Here is a 23,598-nt window from a genome sequence, read left to right as displayed (position 1 = left end):
ATAAAATATATTAAAAAAAAAAAAAAAAAAAAAGAAGATCATAAAAACATCATGCCCACAGTAGTGATTATGAAATAAGTCTATGTCAGGGTGGTTGGAGGTCCTTGGGATGGTGGTTATCAGAAGAGAAAGTGCACATTTAAGAAGTGTGTGATAAAAAAAGAGAGGAGTGTATGATAAGAATGTACATATAATTGAAATTGAGATAATGAGTTTTCTCAATTGTAATATCCAATCGGGCCAGTCAACATGGAAGTATAAAGTGGAATTAAACAGTGATCAGGAACAGAGGACCAAACAAGTTAATTTTAAATGGCTTATTGCCAATTACTTTTCTCCAACTATAAAAATGTAGAATGCATAACAACCAATTTCTTAGTTTTGGGACACACATTTTATTTATTATTATTATTTTTAAAATATATTTTATTGATTTTTTTACAGAGAGGAAGAGAGAGGTATAGAGAGTTAGAAACATTGATGACAGAGAAACACTGATCAGTTGCCTCCTGCACACTCCCCACTGGGGATGTGCCTGCAACCGAGGTACATGTTCTTGACCAGAATCAAACCCGGGACCTTTCAGTATGCAGGCCAACTCTCTATCCACTGAGCCAAGCCGGTTTCTGCTTGGGATACACATTAAAAAAAAAAATTAATTGAGTAACCCAAATTTTCTGCCTATTTCATAGGGTTGTTTGTGAAGATTAAATCAGATGATGACAGCCCTTTGAATATTTTAAAGCACTAGACAATTATAACTCTCCACACCCTCTCACTTATTTGTACTCATTTAGCTTTATGCAATGGAGACAAGATTTTCTAGAAAAATAAATGGCTTTTTCACAAACAGCCAATAAACAAACATATACACATAATACTTAAAAGTCTGTATAACAACTAACATTTAAATAAGCCAAAGGGGAAAACATTATGTGTTAAATATAATTTGTGTCAATTATTAACAAAAGTCGGGCCAGTATTCCCTCAGAGAAAAGTATTTATTAGGGAAAAAAGAAAGATGACAATCCAAAATGTGTAGCCATGGCTAACCATGGAGTTTCTTGCTTGGATAAAGAAGAGGAGGTACTTGATAGAGGGGAAGAGGAAGTCCAGGCGAGGGGGTGCCAATACCACAGAGTTCTGTGATAAACATAGAGCTCTTCTTTTTGAAGACATAGGATGTGAGAATTTCTCCTGTAAGTCCTCCATAGTCCAGTCTAGGCTAAGGCATGGGTCATAAATTTTAACAGGTGCAAGATTGGGTACCTGGAATTTATGGGGGTGGGGGTGGGGAAGGGTGTCATTGACCTTTGTTTTATGAGCTGATATTCTTTTTTTCTTCCACATCTGCTAACTGGGCATAAGTTTAGAATGTCTATCTTTGAAATTGCAGGGCAAAGTCGCTGCATCAAAGCACCCAATAGACTAAGCTTCAAGTATGTGGGCCATGCATGTACAAAATATGTTTTGAAAGCTGTCAAGTAAACTAAACTCGTTTACACACCAAGAAAGTGATTTTCGAAAATTATGCTATTCTCAAAGTTCTGCTGCACCAAAGAAAAAGAGGTTAAATAATGAAGGCTCTGATCAAGGAGTCTTGCTTGCAGCCAGGGGAACTCGGATATAAACCCTTTCATCACCCAGACCATCCGGCACAGGATGTAAACGTGGCGGGGGGGAGTACTACTTTGTGTTCCTTTACTGCGATTCAGGTGGCCAGGTCACAGTCTGGGCTTGCTCTGTCAATTCTCCCATGTTCTTTTGGGGGAGAACAGTCTCAGATTTGTCTCTTCGTCCCCACCCTGCAAAGCGGGGAGAGATTTTTGTTTTTTTTGGCGAGTCCCCGTCGAAGGCGTGAGCGGGAGAGAAGCGGAAGAAAGCCACTTCCGGTGACTGAGCACGCTGCCCGCCAGGCTACAGGGGCTGCGGCTGCCGGTCACGCGATTGACGGCTGCAGGTCACGTGATCGGCATGCGCTGCCTGCCGGGAAGGCCAGCTCTCCTGCCGCCTTCGGAGTCTGCGCACTCGCGCTCGGGGCTCCGGTTCCCGCGGTCTAGGCAGCTGCTGGCGGGAGAGCCGCTGGTGAGGAGAGGTCCTGAGCACCGCTGGCGGGTTTGGTGGGGCTGGGGGGATGGCCTGTGCTTGTGGGGGCAGTGGAGAGGGTGCAGGCCTCCCGGGGGTCTCCTGTGGCGTAGGGAGGAGAGAGGGCGGGAAGTGAGGAAGCACGAGGCCGAGTGGCCCGAGGGCCGCGGCGGCCTGAGGGGAAGAGGAGGCCGGGAGCGAGGGCGTGAGGCGCTGTGAGGGCCCTGTCACCCGCCCAGGCCTTGTGTGGTGACGGAACATCTGTTTTTTCCAGAGGGAGAATGGCCTGGTTGTAGAAGTTGTAGTTTGACACGCGTGCACGTGCAGTTGTTCTGAGAGGAGAGAAGAGGTGGGCGAGGACAGGAAGATACAGGGGAAGCGGGGAGAGAACCGCGTCCACGTCGGCTTCTGGGACACAAACCTCCTGGCAGAGCCTGCGGGGCCCGCGGGGCCGGTGGTATTTTCCACGCGACGCCGGTGACGCCGAGGGCGGTGGCATTATAGGGAATTCAGGAAACACATATTTATTCCTTGTTGCTGGCTAATACAAATGAAGACTATATGTGACTAGTCAGCCAAAACAGTGATCGACGTCAGCATACTTTCTCAACATCAGGCTAAATGCTGTAAATGGGTAACTTGAGGTATAGGGACTATGCCGTTCTAGGCTTCAACATTTTTCCTTTAGTAAATGTAATCTTTCAGATTCATAGGGAAGTTATCTTCAGAACTTACAGAAAAGTAACTCAGAGGTAAAATGGGATGCCACGTGAAAGCAGAAGGAGACAGTGGACATAACCACAGGCTGGAAGAGGTCTGGCCTAATCCCAGTTTTACTTGTTTGAAGTTGGTCAGCCATCTTTGCCCCTGTTTTCATGTCTGTAAAAAATGAGGTAGAGTAGACTTAGATGAACAGTGTTTGAGTTCTGAGACATTGTGAAGGTAGAAGCATCTTAAATGAACCCTGGGACAAGGCAGAAGGGCCAAAGACATGAGTTTGGCTGGCTGTACAAAGAGGGAGTAGACGAAAATCCTGGGAATGGTAGGCTAGGCCCAGGTGATGTAGGACTTCGGATGGAATTTGAACTTATTCTGTCTGGAGCAATGAGTACTCAAGGTCAAGTTTTTGAGATAAGGGAATGCAGTCATTATAGTTATGAAAGTTAAGGAATATGGTAATCAGAGTTTTGAAAGACTGCCCAAACAGCAGTGGGTAGGGTGACTTAGAGAAAGGAGAGATGGGGAGGTTTAGGTAAGTGACAGGTAATGAGAGCCTAAATTAACACTGGCAATGGGTGGAAAGATTCAAGGGATCTGTGTAGCATGGAGTTTGTACTTAAGTTTGGCATTGCTCTAAATTTTGCAGCTCTTACCTCCAGATTATGATGGCAAACCACCTTGTAAAACCTGATACCAGAAATTGCAAGAGACCCAGAGAGTTGGAGGTAATCTCTATGCTCTTCCCAGAGCCTTAATACTTTATTGTATATGCTTCTCAAATATCTTCCACTCAAGAAAGTTCTATTGATAAATGGAATTTAAATTTTCATATTCCCAGAGCTGGGATTGTTCCAGCAGGAACTATATTGACTCCAGCTGCTTGTTTACTAAGTATATGGGAAAACCTCCAAGAAACTATTGGGAGATTTCTTTGTGGTAATTTGTGTCTAGAGACACAAGTGCATTCATATCTTTATGAAATCTAGGACTTCCAATACTTATTTTGCTATAATAAGTAGTAGTACTGGAGTTGCTGAAATTTTATTTTATTTTATTTTTTATTTTATTTTTTTAAAATATATTTTTATTGATTTTGTACAGAGAGGAAGGGAGAGAGATAGAGAGTTAGAAACATCGATAAGAGAGAGTCATCGATCAGTTGCCTCTTGCACAACCCCTACTGGGGATATGCCCGCAACCAAGGTACATGCCCTTGACCGGAATCGAACCCGGGTTCCTTCAGTCCCCAAGCCGACACTCTATCCATTGAGCCAAACCGGTCCCGGCGAGTTGCTGAAATTTTAAAATTAGAACACTCTTCTGCTTTTCTTCACTACTGTTTCCACCAATTGATGTTTAAATTTGGGACATTGTTATCTTGCAAAATTTTTCAAGCATTTGGCTATTGTCTAAATTAAAAGTTTGCTAGATAGCCATGAAAACATCTACTTGTTCAAGGTACAGGAAACTTTTTCATTAAGAGGTTAATAACATTCAAAAAAGTAAAAATAAAATTTAGTATATTGAACCAGGTGCTTGTTGGGACCAAAAGTTTACTTGGTAATAAAATTTCAAATGAATTAGCATTTAATTGCAAATATAATTAGCAAATGACAAGAGCCTATAATTTCTAGCATGTTTTCTTTTTTTTTTTATGAAAGGTGTTTTATTTGCTTTAAATAAATAGGATATATATATATTCTAAGGGTTCTGTTAAATATTTACCTGTTTTCTTTTACTTTCTTGTATTAGCCTCAAATGCCAGATAGTCCCCAACTGTCCTCTCCTGGAAAATCAGATGCCTCTTTCTCTGAAAGCTCTGGACTATTTTATAAAGATGAAGCCCTGGAGAAAGATTTGAATGGTGTTGTATAAAATGCTTATATTTCTGTATACTTATTTTTATAATCAGAAGGTTTGTTATATTTCATAACACAGTGTTTTTTTTTTTAATAGATATAAGCAAGGAAATTAGTCTAATGTTGTCTACATATGCAAAAATTTTAAGGTAAGTACTTATATTTTCGAGTCTTGATCTTAGAAGTTTTCTTCAGGAAATTCCATATGGGAACTTTATGTTCAGTGACTGCAGAACCTATCCAGTTACTGTAATTTTGGAATTTTTAAATTTGACCTTAATTTCTTATAATAATTTAGTTTGTTATTTTCGAAGAAAAGCCCTTCTTTGTTGAGTGGAAGGGAGGGAGAGAGGGGGAGAGAGGAAAGTGAGAAAAGAGAAACATTGATGTGAGAGATGGGCTGTGATGTTCACACAGTGATCAATTCACCAGAAGACACATTTCTGCAAACATATCCCCATCATTAAGTGAAGCATGACTGTATATAGTTTGATATTAGAATTATAATGTATAAGATACATATTCTGCTGTGTTAGGAGAATTTAAATATTTGTGAGACTAATTTAACTTTTATCAAAGTATTTGTAAATTACTGAAGCTTTCTGATGTTCAAAGCTATTTAAACGAAATAGCTAAAAAACATAGCATAAAAAAGAACATAACCATGATAGTGTGTTTTGATGTTGTAACTATTTAGTCTAACATTAGCCTTTTTTACCCCATCAGTGAGAGAGCAGCAGTAGATGCTTCTTTCATCGATGAAATAGAAGGACTCTTCAAAGAAGCCAATACTATTGAAAACTTTCTAGTACAAAAAAGAGAGCTCCTGAGACAGAGGTTTACAGTTATTGCAAATACACTACACAGTTAAAAGTCGTGTACTTAAAATAAGCTGAGAATTTTAAAACCCATTATTGTTGTAAGGAAATGACATTTATGCTCTAAAAGCTCTCTCCTTGTTAAAATGTATGCCTTACACATAAAAGGGATACACCTTGAATTTCTTTTCTAGACTTAAAGGGGGCTTTAAACTTGATATTAATACCTTTTGAGGGTCAGCTCTTTGGTGTAGTTAAAAAAAGTGTAAATTAAATTATTGATTCTTTTATTTTTTTAACACCCTAGTCTTCAACTTCAAAAAGAGGATTCAATGAGTTAATTTGATGTTTAACAACATTGTACTTTTTGGGGGGAATATTTTATTTAAATAGAAGATAGCATTGGAGATAGTTTTAAAATGTTTTTCATGGTTAGTTTTATAAAAAAAATTAAAACCTACAGGTGAATTGTTCAGTTTCTCAATATGTAGAAAACTATGTGTGCTCTTGCTATTTAATATAATAATTTTATTATTTCACTATTAGTTATTATACATGATTAATAAAAGTTTTTTGTTTATAATTATTTTCTTGTGCTATAATAAAAACCAGAAATAACCAGACCTCATATGAGTTGGCTTTTTTTAATACAACGATGAATTGTACTTAGAAGCATTAACAGTTGTGTGGTATGGGATAAAATTAGTGGTCCAAATGTAAAGAGATTGGGTAAACAACAAGGTGACTGTTGAGTTATTTAAATCCTATTATAATTCAGAAACTAGACTAGTAGATCTCTAATACTTATCCAGCTAAAAATTTTCCCTTTGATGGAAGATACTACTATGATTTTATTGCAAATTTTCAATATGTCATATAATTATACTAGAGGCCCGGTGCATGAAATTCATGCATGGGGTGTTTGTGTGTCCCTCAGCCTCGCCTGCACCCTCTCCAATCTGGGACCCCTCGAGGGATGTTCAACTGCCCGTTTAGATCCGATCCCAATAGGGAGGGCAGTTAGGGATGACCAGGACTGCTGGCTCCCAACTGCTCACCTGCCTGCATTTTTTTTTTCTTTTTTAAATATATTTTATTGATTTTTTACAGGGAGGAAGGGAGAAGGATAGAGAGTTAGAAACATCGATGAGAGAGAATCATTGATCAGCTGCCTCTTGCACACCCCCTACTGGCGATGTGTCCGCAACCAAGGTACATGCCCTTGACTGGAATCGAACCCAGGACCCTTCAATCCACAGGCTGACGCTCTATTCACTGAGCTAAACCGTTCGGTCTGCCTGCATTCTTAATTGCCTCTAACCGTTTCTGCCTGCCAGCCTGATCACCCCCTGACCATTCTTCTGCCAGCCCGATTGCCCCTAACTGCCCTCTCCTGCAGGCATGGTCACCCCCAACTGCCCTCCCCTGCTGGCCCAGTCATCCCTAACTTCCCTCCCTTGCCAGCCTGGTCATCCCTAACTGCCCTCTCCTGCAGGCTTGATCGCCTTCCACTGCTCTTCCTTGCAGGCCTGGTCCCTCCCAACTGCCTTCCCCCGCAGGCCATCTTGTGGCAGCCATCTTGTGTCCACATGGGGGCAGCCATCTTGTGTGTTGGAGTGACAATTTGCATATTACTCTTTAATTAGGATGACATAACTATATTAATCAGATTTTAAAAAATCACAGCACTCATTTTAAAATCATATAGATACTTTAATCTATTGTAAATGTAGTTTGCTGATATAAGCAATCACAAATTTGGACATACTTACAAACAATACCACAAGGAATTTGATATTTTTTAGGTGGTTAGCATGTTTATCTTGCAGCCTTTTAAATCCTATCTAATACAGTGGTGCCTCACACAACGAACTTAATTCGTTCCAGGAGCAAGTTTGTTATGCGAAAACGCGTTTTCCCATAACAATACATGTTAAAAAAAAAATTCGTTCTGTAGCATAAAATATGCTAAGATGACATAAAAAAAGATAAATTTTTTATTATATTTATTTAGATACATCTAAAAACATAATTTTTTTTTAAAAAAACACACATTTTTTTAATTTTAAGACAGACTAGAGTCTACCGAATCTTGCACATCTTCATCCATTTTCTGCTTTTTGGCCGATGGTTTCATGAAAAACCTGTCCAAAGTCGTTTGTTTTTCTCTTTTCTCCAACATCTGCCGGAAATAACGGACAAGAGTATCGGAGTAAAGATCGTTGATCCTGTTTGCTTCAGCTGAATCCGGATAGTGGGCATTGGTAAACTCCTGAACTGCTTTCCATTTGACCAGGATGTTCTTGATGTCAGCAGTTGGGATTGGTTGATTGTTTGATTGTTGCTCCTCGTTATCAGATGACGCTTCCCTTTGAGCATTGTCCTGTTGCTGGACCAGAAGTGCTTGGAGCTCTTTCAGTTGTCAGCTCTTCTTCGTGTTCCTCAATAAGCTCCTCTACATCCTCTTCCTCTACCTCTAATTCCAACCTTTGGGCCACTGTGATGATGTCCTTCACCACTTCTGTGTCATCAACTACTGCTTCTTCCTGGGTCCACGAAGGCACAAGCATCTTCCAAGCAGAAATGAGGGTCCTTTGTGACACTTCTTCCCAGGCCTTCTGTATAAGTCGTATTGCCATAAGGACATCAAATTTCTCCTTCCAAAACTTTCGGACAGTCATATTGTCTCCACCAAACTCGCATTCTTCAAACACCTTATTAAAGAGGGCTCTAGTGTAGAGTTTTTTAAAGTTCGCAATAACTTGCTGATCCATTGGCTGAAGAATGGATGTGGTGTTTGGTGGCAAATACTGCACCTTGATAAAAGGATAATTTTCCTGCAATATTTCCTCTAGGTCTTTTGGGTGAGAAGGGGCATTGTCAAGTATCAGAAGGGCTTTGAGCGGCAGTTCTTTTTCCAGCAAGAATTTCTTCATGGCAGGAGCAAAGGTTTCCAGAATCCATTCGTTGAAGATAACTTGGGTCACCCAGGCTTTTTGATTGGACTTCCAATGGACGGGCAGTTTGGACTTAATAATGTTATTTTTCTTGAAAATTCTTGGATTTTCAGAGTGATAAACCAATAGAGGTTTGATCTTGAGGTCTCCGTGGCATTAGACGAAAACATAAGGGTAAGTCTGTCCTTCATGGCTTTGTGTCCTGGCAATTTCTTTTCTTTTGTAAGGAAGGTTCTGCTTGGCATTCTTTTCCAGAAAAGACCCGTTTCATCGGCATTGAACACTTGTTGTGGGCAGTATCCTTCATCCTTAATACATTTTTGAAAGTTAATAGAGAACTTTTCTGCTTCTTTCTTGTCAGCACTGCCAGCCTCACCATGCATAGTAACGCTGTGGATTCCACACCTTTTCTTAAATCTAAAAAACCACCCCCTGCTGGCTTTGAATTCTTCATTATCTTGATTGCTGCTGCTTCCAGGGACGTTTTTCTTTAGATCGTCATAAATTCTCTTGGCTTTGTGACAGATAATATCTTGGGTTGTTACGTCACCTTTCACCTGCCTGTCCTTAATCCAAATCGCTAATAGCCTCTCCATTTCCTCGTGGATTGAAGACCTATGTTTTTCATGAAATAGTTTTGATACTCCTTTGGCTACTTTGGCTGATTTGATTGCATCCTTATTTGTCAAAATGGTGAAAATGGTGGTCTTGCTGAGGCCAAATTCTTTGACGAGGTCACACTGTTTTACCCCACATTCACTCCTTCTAATTATTTCCTGTTTCATTTCAACAGAAATCACCTTCCTGCTTTTTTTAGAAGCCATGATATAAAAAAAATATTGAGTTTAACTTAAAAGGACGACTGCCGTGATACGTGCGTGATTTAATTCGTAATGAAGAACGATTGCCGCGATACGTGCTTAAGTTAAGCGCAGTGACTAACGACTGCCTGCAGTGCCTGCGCGGAAGGATGCAATACATCGGCAGCGATCGTGGAAGCTCGGGCGAAGCAGTCGTGGAAGCTCGGGCAAAGCGGTCGTGGAAGCTCGGGCGACTTCGTTGTGTGAAACGAAGTTCGTTGTATGAATCATGAAATGAAGTTCGTTGTGTGCAGCGTTCGCTGTGCGAGGCGTTCTTTATGCGAGGCACCACTGTAAAGAGGGAATATGCTAATCGACTGCCATGCCCTCAAAGATGGCAGTGCTCCCAGCCACAAGATGGCGGTGCCCAGTTCCCTTAACCCTGCGGGGCAGCAGGTGTGCCTGCTTCTGGAGTCCCCCAGTCTCCTCAGCCCCGGAGCTGCTGAGGGCCAGCTCGAGGTGCAGGCAAGCCTCAGATGGTGGCTGCCCAGCTTCCCAGGGACACCCAAGGCTCAGGTAACCAAGGCTGGCCGAGGTGTTGCCAGCAGTAGTAGCAGCAGAAGTGTGATGGAGGTGCCAACTTCCCCTGATTTCCAGGTTGCCTCCCACCCCTGAGGGCTCCCAGACTGTGAGAGAGGGCAAGTCTGGCTGAGGGATCCCTCCCATCCTCTAGTGTTAAAATAAAATCTCATTTAATGAAATGACTATTTGAAGATATATATATACTTACCACATAGCATGAATACTAATACAAGGAAGGATTAAAAACAGTAAGAGAACATTTTCTAAAAATATTGTTTATTAAGTAGAAAAATTATTAGGTTTGTATAGGGGTACACTAATGGAGGGCAATGAAGTAACTAATAGAAATGGGATTTTTAAATATTAAATGCAGCCAGAAGACGGTATTTGAATTAATATACCTTATCACCTGGATTTTGAGTTATTCTGTTACCTTGTAGAATTCTTGAATGTTCTAAATACAAAGATGACTATACTGGCCCATCATTAGAAGTCGAGTTAATTTTTTCCTAAGCATTTATTATTAATGTGAAAGCCAAGGCTAACAGAATGTTTCAGAACAGATTTCATAATATACTGGTTATAACTTGATGGTGTTATCATTGTTCAGCATCTGATTCTTCCCTGTGCAGGTACAGAGTACTGATTTGATCTCTTTATTTGGTATATTAACACTGGAACTGATTTTTAGTGAAAAAAATGTGTTTACCTGTCAAAACAAAAGGCAAAAGTTCCTGAATGCCTAATTAAGGCTTATTTTTGTCAAATTTTATTCAGATAAACAAGAATAATTATCTCACCTCTGGAGATATACTATTGTAGGAATACTATTGCCTTTAATTTACACTTCTAATATTCCAATAAAATTTTGCAAGTTTATACTTTTCACTGATTACAAACCAAAATATATATTGAATATCTTTGTGCATCATATTATGCTAGGCACTGTGGGAAATACAGAATAGTTTAAGATACTCTTTGCTCTCCTTTCTGAAAATTTAACCACTCCTTTCTTGAAATACACTTACATGCCTTTGCTGGGAAACAGGACGTGTAAATGTTAAAAGTATCTCTGTGGCAGTGGTAGTATCTCCTAGTGGGAGCAAGAGGGTCAAAGGGTTTTTGTAAAGGAAAGAGGGAGGATATTTCAGGCAGGGAAAAGGTTCAAAGGCCCAGAAGAAAAAAAAATGTGGTATATTTAGAGTTATTTTACTGGATCGAGCATTTACAAAGGGTAATAATGTAGAAACTGCTAGAGTAGGGATTACATTTTGTTTCTTGATATTCTTTTTTTAAAAAAAAATATATTTTATTGATTTTTTTCAGAGAGGAGGAGAGAGGGATAGAGAGCTAGAAACGTTGATGAGAGAGAAACATCGACCAGCTGCCTCTTGCACACCCCCTACCGGGGATGTGCCCACAACCAATGTACATGCCCTTGACCGGAATTGAACCTGGGACCTTTCAGTCCGCAGACCGACGCTCTACCACTGAGCCAAACCGGCTTCGGCTGTTTCTTGATATTCTTAATTTGTAGCACAGTATTTGATACATTGGTGCTCAAAATTTGTTAAATTAATAAAATTATGTATCATTATAACTTTTTTAAAAGGACATGCCTTTACAGGGCCCTATTTATACTAGATCATGAGAAAATGCTTTGCAAATTAAATGAATACAAAAGAAAAGGAAGAATGAAATGCTAGAAAGGCAGAGAGACAAAGGATTAAAGGTAGGTTGTGCCCAGATTGTAGATTCCTTTGGTGATTACATTTGGACTTAATTCTGTACTGAAAGGGGAGATCTGAATCTTTCAGAGGAGAGAGGTGGCTTAATGAAATCCATTCATGGCTCAACTGCTTATAGTGTGAGGACATTTGAAAAGGAGAGTTAGGGAGGGAGACCAGTATTTCAAACAGCTGCTCAGTATAGACAGGTTGTTGGGACACATCGTGGAAAGGAGCCTTAAGAGAGATTGCCTGTGCTTTGAAGCCTTGCCTCTGTCCCCTCCCCTCAACTTTCTCTCCTATTCTGTCAGTGATCCAGAGACATTTCTGCTAGTGAGTGAGAGGATTTGGAAACCACAGGATCTGCTGCTACTTAATATAAAAACGTTTCTTCAACTCTTTCTTCGTTTTATCAGGAATCTTCCTTCCATTGCAGTGGGATTCAGATCTGTGACAGTACACCGGATCCCAGGTAGGTGTTTACCCCTTCCTCCTTTTCCTTCCAGCAGGAACATAGAATTATGTGCCTTTTCTGAAGAATACTGGCAGCTTCTGAGGTTTTCCACTCTTTTTGGAGCAGATACAGGCAGCCAGTACAGAGCTGGGAGTTAAGAGAGTCAGGATTTGTTTACTTGTCAGGGAAACAGCCTTTCCATTGTGTATTTTATACAACATATAGGGGCACGATTCAGGGTTTCAGGATTCTCTTGAATTTGTAATAGGAAGACTATTCACTATTTAGACCATTCTCAAGTGAAAAATCACTGCTATATCCTCTAATGTGAATGTTTGGTTCTTCTATTTGCATTCTGGGGACTTCCTTAAAACCTCTGATATTGTTTTCTAGTGTTCTATTGTAGCTACTATTGTTACATGATTTTATTTCTTGAAATTGGCTGATAGGGAGCTATGAGAAATATTACTGATATGCACTATACATTTTAAAATTATTTAATTCAATAATTCAATGCAAGGCAGCAATGTGCTAGGTGTGGGGATGAAGGCAAAATCAAGATCCTGTACTCAAGGAGTACTGGTAGTAGATGTTATCAAATTTGTTTATTGCGCAAAACAATAAAGTAGGCGATTTAGCAGATGGGAAAAAAAATTTTTTTTTTTTTAGTTGATTTTGTACAGAGAGGAAGGGAGAGAGATAGAGAGTTGCCTCTTGCACACCCCCTACTGGGGATATGCCCGCAACCAAGGTACATGCCCTTGACCGGTATCGAACCTGGGACCCTTCAGTCCCCAAGCCGACGCTCTATCCATTGAGCCAAACCGGTCTCAGCGCAGATGGGAAATTGCATTTGTAGGGGAAAAGTGAAGAATTCTTGTTTGACATGTTGGGCCACTTGCAAAAAGTAATTGGTAAATTAAGGTTCAAGGAAGACTGGTGAGATTAAAGAGTAAAGGTCCAAGGTCAGACCTCAAGAACCCATTCATGAGGTGATAAGGAGAAGAGGAGTCAATGAAGGAAGTTAACATTTGAAAATTAGTACTGTCATTATATTTGGTTATGATGATAGATATGAATGGGAGGTATTATTTCCCATTTATTCCCAGTATCCTTGTTTAGCATTAAAAAACCTATGGTTCAGAGTGATTAGTAACTTGCCCAAAGTGTCATCTAATAGTAGTAAAGCTGGCATAAAGCAAACAAGAGGGAACAGGACTGTTTGAAAAGTGCAATGTCAGGGAAGGCAACATTTTAGAAAGGGGTTCGAGGAGGTGTTGACCACAATATCAAGTACCATAGCAAGGCTGAAGAGCATGCTATAGAGTACAGAACATATAGACATTTAATATTTTCTAAAACATAAAATGTTTTAAATCATGAAACTCTATTCAGACAAATGCCCTATCAGGGTATACAATTTAATTCTGCTTAAATACGAAGAGTAAAATACCTAACCTCAGAGAATTTATTTTAATCTAAGAGGAGAATAAGACAAGTATGCATATATTAATAAAAATAGTAAGACAAATACTTGAGGGTTTCCTCCTCTAGGTTTTCAAAGCCTCCTCTTTATACCTTTAATACTGTGGTTCTCAAATTTTAGTATGCCCAAGATACCTGCTTATGATACCCCAGAAATTCTGACTTTTTAGGTCCAAAGTGGAGTCCATAAATCTGCATGTTAGTCAGAGAACCAGGTATTTTGTTTCAAATAGTCCTCAGACTATACTTTGAGAAATAGTGCTCAAACAAAACACCGATTACAGTGTAAATTACCTCTTTGTATGTCTGTTTACTAGGTGGTAAGTTCCTTTACATCAGGGTTCTAGTATTTTTTTATCCCTCAGCTGTGCCTAACACTTTGTTGATTGATCATTTAAAAAAAATGTATTGAATTTTTACAGAGAGGCAGGGAGAGGGATAGAGAGCTAGAAACACTGATGAAAAAGAAACGTCTGTCAGCTGCCTCTTGCACACCTCCAACAGGGGATTTGCCCGAAACTAAGGTACATGCCTTTGATAGGAATCGAACCTGGGACCTGTTAGTTCACTGGCCAACACTCTATCCACTGAGCCAAACCATTCAGGACTGTTGATGGGTCATTAAAATTTACACGAATAGCCTGGTCAGGTTGGCTCAGTTGGTTAGAGCATTGTACTGTACACCAAGGGATTGTGGGTTTGATTCCTAGTCAGGGCACATACATGGGTTGAGGATCCCATCCCTGGTCAGGGAAACTGATGTTTCTCTCTCTTTCCCTCCCTTCCTTCCTCTTTCTGAAAATAAATGAAACATATCCTGGGATAAGGCTTAAAAAACAAACAAACAAACAAAAAAACCCGCTACATGAATAATAGCTAACATTTTTTGAATATTTACAATTTCTAAAACTTTTCATAACCTAATTCATTTATTTTTTTGTATCCTTAGGAGCAATAAGAATTATTATTATTCCCGTCTTAGAAAGGAGGAAATAGCACAGAGAGGTTAATTATCTTGCTCAAGGCTATTTATTTGGAAAATGGTAGACCAAGATTCAAACCCAAGCATTCTGGAGCCAGGCATAGGCTGGGTCCACACTATTATGTATTACAATATGCTGCCTTTTTAAAAATATATATATATTTTATTGATTTTTTTTAGAGAGGAAGAGAGAGAGATAGAGAATTAGAAACATCGATCAGCTGCCTCTTGCACACACTCTAAAAAATTCCCTAAGCCCTTGACGGGAATCGAACCTGGGACCTTTCAGTCCGTAGGCCAACACTCTATCTACTGAGCCAAACCAAACCGGCTTCAACTATGCTGCCTCTTAAAAAAAAGTGGTATTTAAAATTGACTTCGAGCAATAGATGAGATCTTAGGGATAGATTATTGGGAAGGGCATTCAGGATAAAAGTAAATTTTATTTTGGAAATCAGGAACTAATCAGGTTTGAATTGTTACATATGGCGAAGTAGGTTTCATGTGCTTTAAACTAAATTAAAAAAATTCTTTATTGATTAAAGTATTACATATGTCTCCTTTGCCCCCCTACTGGCATTTCCCCAGCCACTCGCACCCCCAGCACATGCCCTCACGCCTCTAGTGTCTGTATCCATTGTTTATGCTTATAGGAATGCATACAAATCCTTTGGTTGGTCTCTTACCTCTTCCTCCCCACTTCTCTCTGCTTTCCCTTCTGAGGTTTGACAATCTGTTTGATGCTTCTCTGTCTCTGGATCTGTTTTTATTCATCAGTTTATGTTGTTAATTATATTCCACAAATGAGTGAGATCATGTGATATTTATCTTTCTCTGACTGGCTTATTTCACTTAGCATAATGCTCTCCAGCTCCATCCATGCTGTTGCAAATGGTAAGAGTTTCTTCTTTTTTATGGAGGAGTAGTATTCCATTGTGTAGATGTACCACCATTTTTTAATCCATGCATCTGCTGATGGGCACTTATACTGTTTTCAAATTTTAGCTATTGTAAATTGTGCTGCTATGAACATAGGGGTGCATATATCCTTTCTGATAGGTGTTTCTATAAACTAAATTTTTGAAAGATTTGAAAGAAATGGGATAATAGATGTAATATTGTAGAAGAGTTTGCTAGAAGAATGCAAATCTCACTTCAGAGGAATAGTGTCCCTATGTGTTATTCTAGTTTAGATTTTTATATCACTATTTCAGTTTCGTGAAATAAAATAAAGGACTGTGTTTTAAAGTACCTAGTTAGTTATATGTTTGGCCACCCCTTTGTGTGAGGCAATGCTGCCTTGTGAACACTAAGTATGAAATAATAGAAACAATTTTCAGCTCTTTGTTATATAATAACTAGAGGCCCAGTGACAAAATTTGTGCATGGGGGTAGGGTCTCCTCAGCCCAGCCTGCACCCTCTCCAATTTGGGACATCCCTCACATAATCCTGGATTTCTGGCTCCTAATTGTTCACCTACCTGCCTGCTTGGTCGCCCCTAACTGCCCTCCACCCGCCCACTGGCCTGATCACCTCTCACTACCTCTATGTTCAGGCTTATTGTCCCTAACTGTCCCCGCTGCCATCCAGGTCACCTCCAACTGCCCCCCTCTGCCAGCCTTGTCGCCTCTCACTGTCCCCCCTACCAGCCTAATTTCTCCCAACTTCCCACTCCTGCTGGCCTGATTATCCCCAACTTCATCCCCCCACCAGCCTGGTCACCCCTAACTGCCCAGCCCCCTTGGCCTGGTCACACCCAACTTAAGGTGACCAGACGTCCTGTTTTTGGCGGGACAATCCTGATTTTTAACAATTTGTCTCGAGTCCCGCGGCATTTTAAAAAAGTCCAAAAGATTTAAAATAATTTTTCCCCAAAATCGGGACTTTTTAAAAACGCTGTGGGATGTGGGACAAATTGTTAAAAATTGGAATTGCCCCGCCAAAAGTGGGACATCTGGTCACTTTACCCCAACTGCCTCTTCTGTTGGCCTGGTTGCCCCAACTACCCCACGCCCCCGTGCCCGCCAGCCTGGTTGCCCCTAATATCCCCCTCTCCCCCCCCCCCCCCCAATGGCCTGATCACCTCATGCAGCCTGCTGTTTAGTCATTTGATCATTCCTCACTAATTCCCCTGCTGGCCTGGTCATAGGCAGCCATCTTGTGAGGGTGTGAGAGTTAATTTGCATATGATTTCTTTATTATATAGGATGATTTTTTTCTCGTGGTTTATGAACTTCAGGTAATTTATTTATTTATTTATTTATTTATTTATTTATTTATTATTTTAATATATTTTATTGATTTTTACGGAGAGGAAGGGAGAGAGATAGACAGAAACATCGACAGAGAGAAACATCGATCAGCTGCCTCCTGCACATGCCCTATTGGGAATGTGCCCACAACCAAGGAATCAAACCCAGGACCCTTCAGGCCTCAGGCCGACACTCCATCCACTGAGCCAAACTGGTCAGGGTGAACTCCAGGTAATTTTAGACTAGGTATCACTGCATATTTTGGTTTATGACACCCTTCTCCTAGAAAATGCTATGTACATTCATGTGTACATTAAAATAGAAGAAATTAAATTGTAGATCCTACTAAATGCTCCCTAAATTCCTATGAATTTTTCGGGATCACATTCTGGTGTATATAAAGTACTGAGGTCAGTGTAATTATGATAATATTGAATGGTGGTCATCTTATCTACCCGTATTTTTCGGCGTATAAGAAGACCCCCTAATTTTATAGTTAAAACATAGGTTTAGGCCTATATTCGCTGTATAAGACTACCCCCCACTTCAAAGAAAAGATTTACTTTGCCATCAAGATCTGCAGGTAATTTTTGTGCAATTTTGGTCTTTTGCCCCTGCTTTTCGGTTGACTTTTTTTTCATTTCAAAAGTCGTCTTATACGCCAGAAAATACGGTAATAAAAGAGTAATAGGCAAATTGACCATCACTCTAATACATAAGATGGCTGCCCCCAGGTGGACACAAGATGGCTGCCATAAGATGGCCAGCATGGGAAAGCAGTTGGGATGGACCAGGCCTGTAAGGGAGGGGAGTTGGGGGCAATCAAGCCTACAGGGGAGGGCAGTTAGGGGTGACGAGGCCAGCAGAGAAGGGAAGTTGGAGGTGACCAGGCCTGCAGGAAAGGGCAGTTAGGGGGGACCCAGGCCTGCAGGGGAGGGCAGTTAGGGTTGACCAGGTCTGCAGGGGAGGGAAGTTAAGGGCAAAAAGGCTGGCAGGGGAGCAGTTAGGCATCAATCAGGCTGGGAGGGAAGTGGTTAGGTAGGGGTGTCGAACTCAATCAGAGAAGGGGCCAAAATCTAAAATCCAGCCTAAATCGCGGGCCGAATGGTTTACTGAACAGTCATAAACTGTCATTGTGATGGAAACGCAGCGGAGTGCAGTGATGACAGCGCGGTGCGGGCCACATTGCAAGGCCTGGCGGGACGGATTTGGCCCGCGGGCCTTGTGTTTGACACATGTGGGTTAGAGGATGATCAGGCTGGCAGGCAGAAGCAGTTAGGGGCAACCAGGAAGGCAGGCTGGTGAGCAGTTGAGAGCCAGCAGTCCTGGATTGTGAGAGGGATGTCTGACTGCCCTTGAAGGACATCCCTTGAGGGGTCCCAGATTGGAGAGGGTGCAGGTTGGGCTGAGGGACACCTCCCTTCCCCCTTGCATGAATTTCATGTACTAGGCCTCTAGTCTTATATAATAAAGAGGTAACATGCAAATAGACTATCACTCCGACACACAAGATGGTTGCCCCCATGTGGTCAAAGATGACCACCCCCATGTGGACACATGATGGCCACCACAAAATGGCCAGCAAGGGAGGGAAGTTGTTGGGTGATCAGGCCTGCAGGGGAGGGCAGTTAGGGATGACCAAGTTGGCAGAGGAGGGCATTTGGGAGCAATCAGGCCTGCAGGGGGGTGGCATTTGTGGGGGTGGGGGTGGGGCCAGGTCTGTAGAGGAGGGCAGTTGGGGGTGACCAGTCCTGCAGGGGAGGGCAATTGGGGGAACCAGGCCAGCAGGGGAGGGTAGTTAGGGTTGACCAGGCCTGCAGGGGAGGACAGTTAGGGGCAACCAGGCTGACAGGGGAGGGGAGTGGGGGGATGACCAGGCCTGCAGGCGAGGGGAGTTGGGGAGTGACTGGGCCTGAAGGGGAGGGGAGTTGGAGGTGACTAGGCCAGCAGGGAAGGGCAGTTGGGGGCAATCGGGCTGGCAAGGGAGCAGTTAGATGTCCATCAGGCTGGCAGGGGAATGGTTAGGGGGTGATCAGGCTGGCAGGCATAAGCAATTAGGGGCAATCAGGCAGGCAGGTAGGCAAGCATTTGGGAACCAGCAGTCCTGGATTGTGAGAGGGATCCCTGATTCGAGAGGGCTGGGGTGAGGGACATTCTCTACCTGCCCTCCCATGCATGAATTTCATGCACTGGGCCTCTAGTTTTTATCATAAAAACGAGGTTGCTATTAGTCCACATTGGGTTAGATTCCACCTTATGAAAAGATGAGCATTGTTCACTATGAGACATGATAATAACTAAAGACCTGAGTTAATTCTCAAGCAGATTTGTACTCTAAGAATACAAAAAGGATTGTCAAAAAATGGAGAATCAAAGGATTAAACTGAGAATGAGGAAGGAGAGGGAGGGATTTGGAGACTATATTTGGTGTTGGTTCAACATTTCCCTGACCAGGAGGGAGAAATAGGCATGTTTATAGAAGATTGGTAAATATTTGTTGTGCTTTTGATGTCCTCTTCACAGTTTTGAGGAAGAACATGGACAATATTCATCAGACTAAAGCTGTCTCCCCTAAGAAGGAGAATCTTCCCTGTATTGCACCCCTACTAGCCACAGTGGAGGAGACTCCAGAGACTATTTCTGCCGAAGTCCAAGGACAATTCCCCAAGTGGCTCAATGGCTCTCTACTTCGAACTGGACCTGGGAAATTTGAGTTTGGGAAGGATGAGTAAGTCTTGATTTTTGGAATGATTTGGATTTCTTATTTATTTATTTATTTATTTATTTAATTTTATTTATTTATTTATTTAAAAAAATAAATCTTTATTGTTCATATTATTACAAATGTTCCTCTTCCCCCCCCCCCCCATTGCTCCCCTCCACCAGGTTCCCACCCCACCCTCTGCCCTTTCCCCACCCCCCATTGTCGTCATCCATAGGTGCACATTTTATGTTCAGTCTCTTCCCACATCCCCCTCTCCCCTTTCCCCTGAGAATCATTAGTTCACTCCCTTTCCATACCTCTGATTCTATTATATTCACCAGTTAATATTGTTCATAAGATTGTTTTTTAATTTCCTTGGTTTTTAGATTCACTTGTTGATAGTTACGTATTTGTTGTTCATAGTTTTTATCTTTATTTACTTTCTTTTCCGAAAGAACCCCCTTCAGCAATTCATATAATTCTGGTTTGGTGGTGATGATCTCCTTTAGCTTTTTTTTTTATTAGTGAAGCTCTTTATCTGGCCTCGATTCTGAGTGATAGCTTTGCTGGATAGATTATCTTTGGCTGTAGGTTCTTACTATTCATCACCTTGAATATTTCTTGCCATTCACGTCTGGCCTGCATGGTTTCTTTTGAGAAATTAGCTGACAATCGTATAGGTGCTCCTTTAGAGGTAACTACCTGCTTTTCTCTTGCTGCTTTTAATATTCTCTCTTTGTCTTTTGCTCTTGGAATTTTAATTATGATTTGTTTTGGTGTGGTCTTCTTTGGATTCCTTTTGTTTGGAGTTCTGTGTGTTTCCTGGACTTGTAAGTCTAATTCTTTCACCAGGTGGGGGAAGTTTTCTATCACTATTTCTTTCAGTATGTTTTCGATATCTTGCTCTCTCTCATCTTCTAGGACCCCCATAATTCTGATGTTGGTTCGCTTGAAGTTGTCCCATAGGTTTCTTATATTATCTTCAACTTTCTGGATTCTCTTGTCTTCTTGCTTCTGTGGAGGAGTGTCTTCTGGCTCTTTATGTTCCAAATCTTTGACTTGATTCTTGCGATCTTCCATTGTTTTTAGGACTCTGTACAATATGTTTTATTTCAGACAATGTATTCTTTATTTCTTGTTGATCCCTTAGTATTTCTTGTTGATTCCTTATTATTTCTAGTTGATCCCTTTTCATATCCTCATAGGACTTATCGATCTTTCCTAGGAAATTCTTGAAAAACCTTATAAGCGTGGTTTTGAACTTTATATCCAGATGCTTTTTGTCCTCCATTTTTTTTGTTTGTGATCTATTTCCTTGTCTAGGTATTTTTGCAGCTTCCCTGATGGGGCGGAGTTTCAGGGTGAAGCCTACAGCCTTGGCTTCCGTCAGCCACGTCAGCCACGCCCTATGCGGCTCCTGAGTCTCAGTGTTTCTCAGGGTCCTACCGTACTTGTTGCAAGCACCTCTGAGAGTGAGATGCCCTCGAGTTTTGCCTGCTACCAAACAGTCTAGTCTATCCCCCAATGAGCCCAGACTGGGGATCAGTTCAGTTGGAAGTGGGGTTCAGAGCAGGCTGGAGGTTTTGTCTCCTTCCTGCCAGGGCAATCCTGTGGCACAGTCAACGTCCCTTCTCTGTGCGCAATGTGCGCACCTCCAAGGGCTCTGCCTTTTGCCGCTCCCCCGGAGTTCCGCCTTACAGCCCAGTCTCCCTCTGTTTGAGCCTGGGTCCCTGAGATCTGGCCCAGAACTGGGGTTCAGCGCTGTCAGGTCTGGGGTTCAGCACAGTCCGGAGCTTTTATCTCCTTCCCGTTAGGGAACACCAGCCAGGTACTCAGCTTCCCCTTCCTCTCGGGCTCAGTCCTCTCTGCGCACGCCACGTGTCTCTGTACCTTAAGCTTTTACAGCTCCTCTGCTCTTCCTTCTGGTTTTCTCTTTACTTCTTGTTGTAGAATTTCCAGTCAGTTGACTTTCCTGTAGCTCTGGGCAATGTCCATTTTATTTAATTAATTAATTTATTTTTAAAAAGTATATTTTATTGATTTTTTCAGAGAGGAGGAGAGAGGGATAAAGAGCTAGAAACGTCGATGAGAGAGAAACATTGACCAGCTGCCTCTCCCACCCCCTACCGGGGATGTGCCCACAACCAATGTACATGCCCTTGACCAGAATCGAACCAGGGACTTTTCAGTCCTCAAACCGATGCTCTACCACTGAGCCAAACCGGTTTCGGCGGCAATGTCCATTTTATATTTTAGTTGTATTTTATTGAAATTGTTGTGTTTGGCTGCGGTTAGGTGTTTACCTGTGCAGCCATCTTTGATCCTCTAATTTGGATTTCTTAGCACGAACTTGTTTTATGGAATATGCATTTATATCTGCTTCCTCTCTGAGGCTAACATTGCTGTGCAATCTCTTTGGCTCCAGATGAGGAAACTAGCCTATAGGGAAAGAAATGGAGACTTATTTCTGTTTAAAATGCTGACACTTTTACTCAGTAGGTATAATGAATTGGAAGTTCTCTGAAGATTTATGCCAAAGGAGAAGTGTCAGAAACTGTTTCGAGCTCTACTCGCCACAAGTTCCTGAAGCAAGGGGCAGTGTCTTCACTCCAGAAGTGCCCTCACCCAGTGCCTCTCAGACACGTTGGCTCTTTCAGTTCCTCAAACCGGGCATGTTTATTTTTGCTCAGGGTCTTCGCTTTGGCTAAGTCATCTCTCTTCCAAAGTCTGATTCTTATCATTCAGATATTAGCTCAGATTTCATGTCGTTTGAGCCTTCCCTGATTCCCCAATCTAAAAATGCTGTTTTTATTTTATTTTATTATGTCTTATAACATAACAGGTATTTTAATTTTTTCCTTAGCACTATCAATGTTGTTTTTTGTTTATTTATTAGCTATGTTTCTCCACTAGAAAATAAGTTTCATGAGGGCAGAAACTTTTTCTTGTTCATCCCATATGTCCAATATCTAGGATAGTGCCCTGCACTTAAATAGCACTCAATAAATATATGTAAATAAATGGGGGGAAAAATACCCCAATAACTCTTTACTGTATCATTTCTCTATGTTGAGGAGCATCAAGTTCTCTACTCTTCTCAGTTTATCAGCTCTCCTTAACTTCTATCCAGTGCAGATTCCACAATCAGTCACTTCAAATGCACTCTCACCACCATCCTCACTTCCTGGTGATTGCTGTATTTTCTCTGACTAATTCCAGTCCTGGGTTAGCCCTTATTGGTTTCCTCCTCTCATCCCCAGGCCTGCTGCACACTTCCAGAGGAAATCACAGCCTTGCTGATTCAATGACACAATTATGATTTCCAGGCCTATTGAGTGCTTGGTGTTATCATTGTTCTTTCCATCTCCCACAGGGGTCCTTTCTGGAAGCCTCCTTTGTTCTCCTTGTTCCTTTCACTCTCAGCAGATAAACTTCCTACTTCATAAGGAATAAAGGGGCATTTATTTAGATTTTGGGCTCCTTCAACTTCCTTCTTACTCACCTCCACATTCCCTTGGTCTGTGCCTTGTTGTAGGTATGTATTCCTGCCTCCTCACAATCAGAGCAGGAAGTGGCCTCTTCCTCTCCTCTGGAACCTGGTTGCATCGTTCACACTCCTCCCCTTGTATCCATTTCTCCTTCACTAATCCCACACCTCTGCCAACAAGTGTCTGTCATCCTAAAACACCCTCATTCTCTACTCCCTTTCCTCGCCAGCTATCCTTTCTCCTCCTCTCACTGCTGGTTTTATATTCTCTGAGGTTTTCCCAGTTCACTGCCATCTGACTTTTAACCCCACCACTCTATGCATCTGTTCTCAAAGGTTATTAGAGCCCGGTAATTATTAAATGAAATGGGCTTCTTAGTCCTCAGCAGGACAGTAGTACAGCATTTGACCTAACTGACAACCTGTCTTAAAATTCTTTCATCCCTGGATTCCCATATTTCCTCTGCCTTCTGGTTACATATCCTAGGATCATTTTTTGTTGCTCATTTCACTTCACTTGTTTCTTTAATGTTGCTATATCCCATCCTTTGCACGGAATATTCACTTCTTTTCTCTCATTGTATGCTTTCTTCGGTATTGTAAAACTATCAATAAATTATTTGGAGTATTAGAGGCCCAGTGCACAGAATTCGTGTATGGTGGAGTTGTCCCTCAGCCCAGCCTG

General features: G+C 41.5%; 2 protein-coding genes across 4 annotated transcripts in view; both read left to right on the top strand.

Annotated features, from left to right (window-relative positions):
* Positions 1-3,361: 3,361 nt before the first annotated feature.
* TEX12 (testis expressed 12) lies at positions 3,362-6,115 on the top strand. Of its 2 annotated transcripts, none has more exons than XM_036428254.2 (4): positions 3,362-3,530; positions 4,558-4,669; positions 4,744-4,813; positions 5,391-6,115. In XM_036428254.2, exons 1-4 carry the CDS (start codon positions 3,468-3,470, stop codon positions 5,533-5,535), a joined length of 390 nt encoding a protein of 129 aa, XP_036284147.2. In that variant the 5' UTR covers positions 3,362-3,467; the 3' UTR covers positions 5,536-6,115. The 2 variants fall into 2 exon arrangements, with proteins under 2 accessions (XP_036284147.2, XP_036284148.2); XM_036428255.2 differs by having other exon boundaries at positions 3,367-3,530; positions 4,762-4,813.
* A 5,734-nt stretch (positions 6,116-11,849) lies between these two features.
* BCO2 (beta-carotene oxygenase 2) overlaps positions 11,850-23,598 on the top strand; it is a 41,208-nt gene continuing 29,459 nt past the window's right edge. The window contains exons 1-2 of one of the 2 annotated variants that reach the window (XM_036428631.2): positions 11,850-12,020; positions 19,246-19,450. In XM_036428631.2, the coding sequence (XP_036284524.1) occupies positions 19,260-19,450 (191 nt within the window). In that variant the 5' untranslated portion in view covers positions 11,850-12,020; positions 19,246-19,259. The remainder of the gene's footprint in view (positions 12,021-19,245; positions 19,451-23,598) is intronic. The other variant, XM_036428630.2, reaches the window with a different exon arrangement.

The sequence above is a fragment of the Pipistrellus kuhlii genome, unplaced genomic scaffold (genome assembly GCF_014108245.1).
Source record: "Pipistrellus kuhlii isolate mPipKuh1 unplaced genomic scaffold, mPipKuh1.p scaffold_m20_p_9, whole genome shotgun sequence".
NCBI lineage: Eukaryota > Metazoa > Chordata > Mammalia > Chiroptera > Vespertilionidae > Pipistrellus > Pipistrellus kuhlii.
The sequence above is the reverse complement of the archived record's forward strand: the minus strand, read 5'-3'. Positions and strand labels throughout refer to the sequence as shown.

Coding starts and splice junctions, on each gene's coding strand:
- TEX12 (XM_036428254.2), top strand. CDS start 3,468: ATGATGGCAAACCACCTTGTAAAACCTGATACCAGAAATTGCAAGAGA. Junction 3,531..4,557: donor AGAGACCCAGAGAGTTGGAG/GTAATCTCTATG, acceptor TTCTTGTATTAG/CCTCAAATGCCAGATAGTCC. Junction 4,670..4,743: donor CCTGGAGAAAGATTTGAATG/GTGTTGTATAAA, acceptor TTCATAACACAG/TGTTTTTTTTTTTAATAGAT.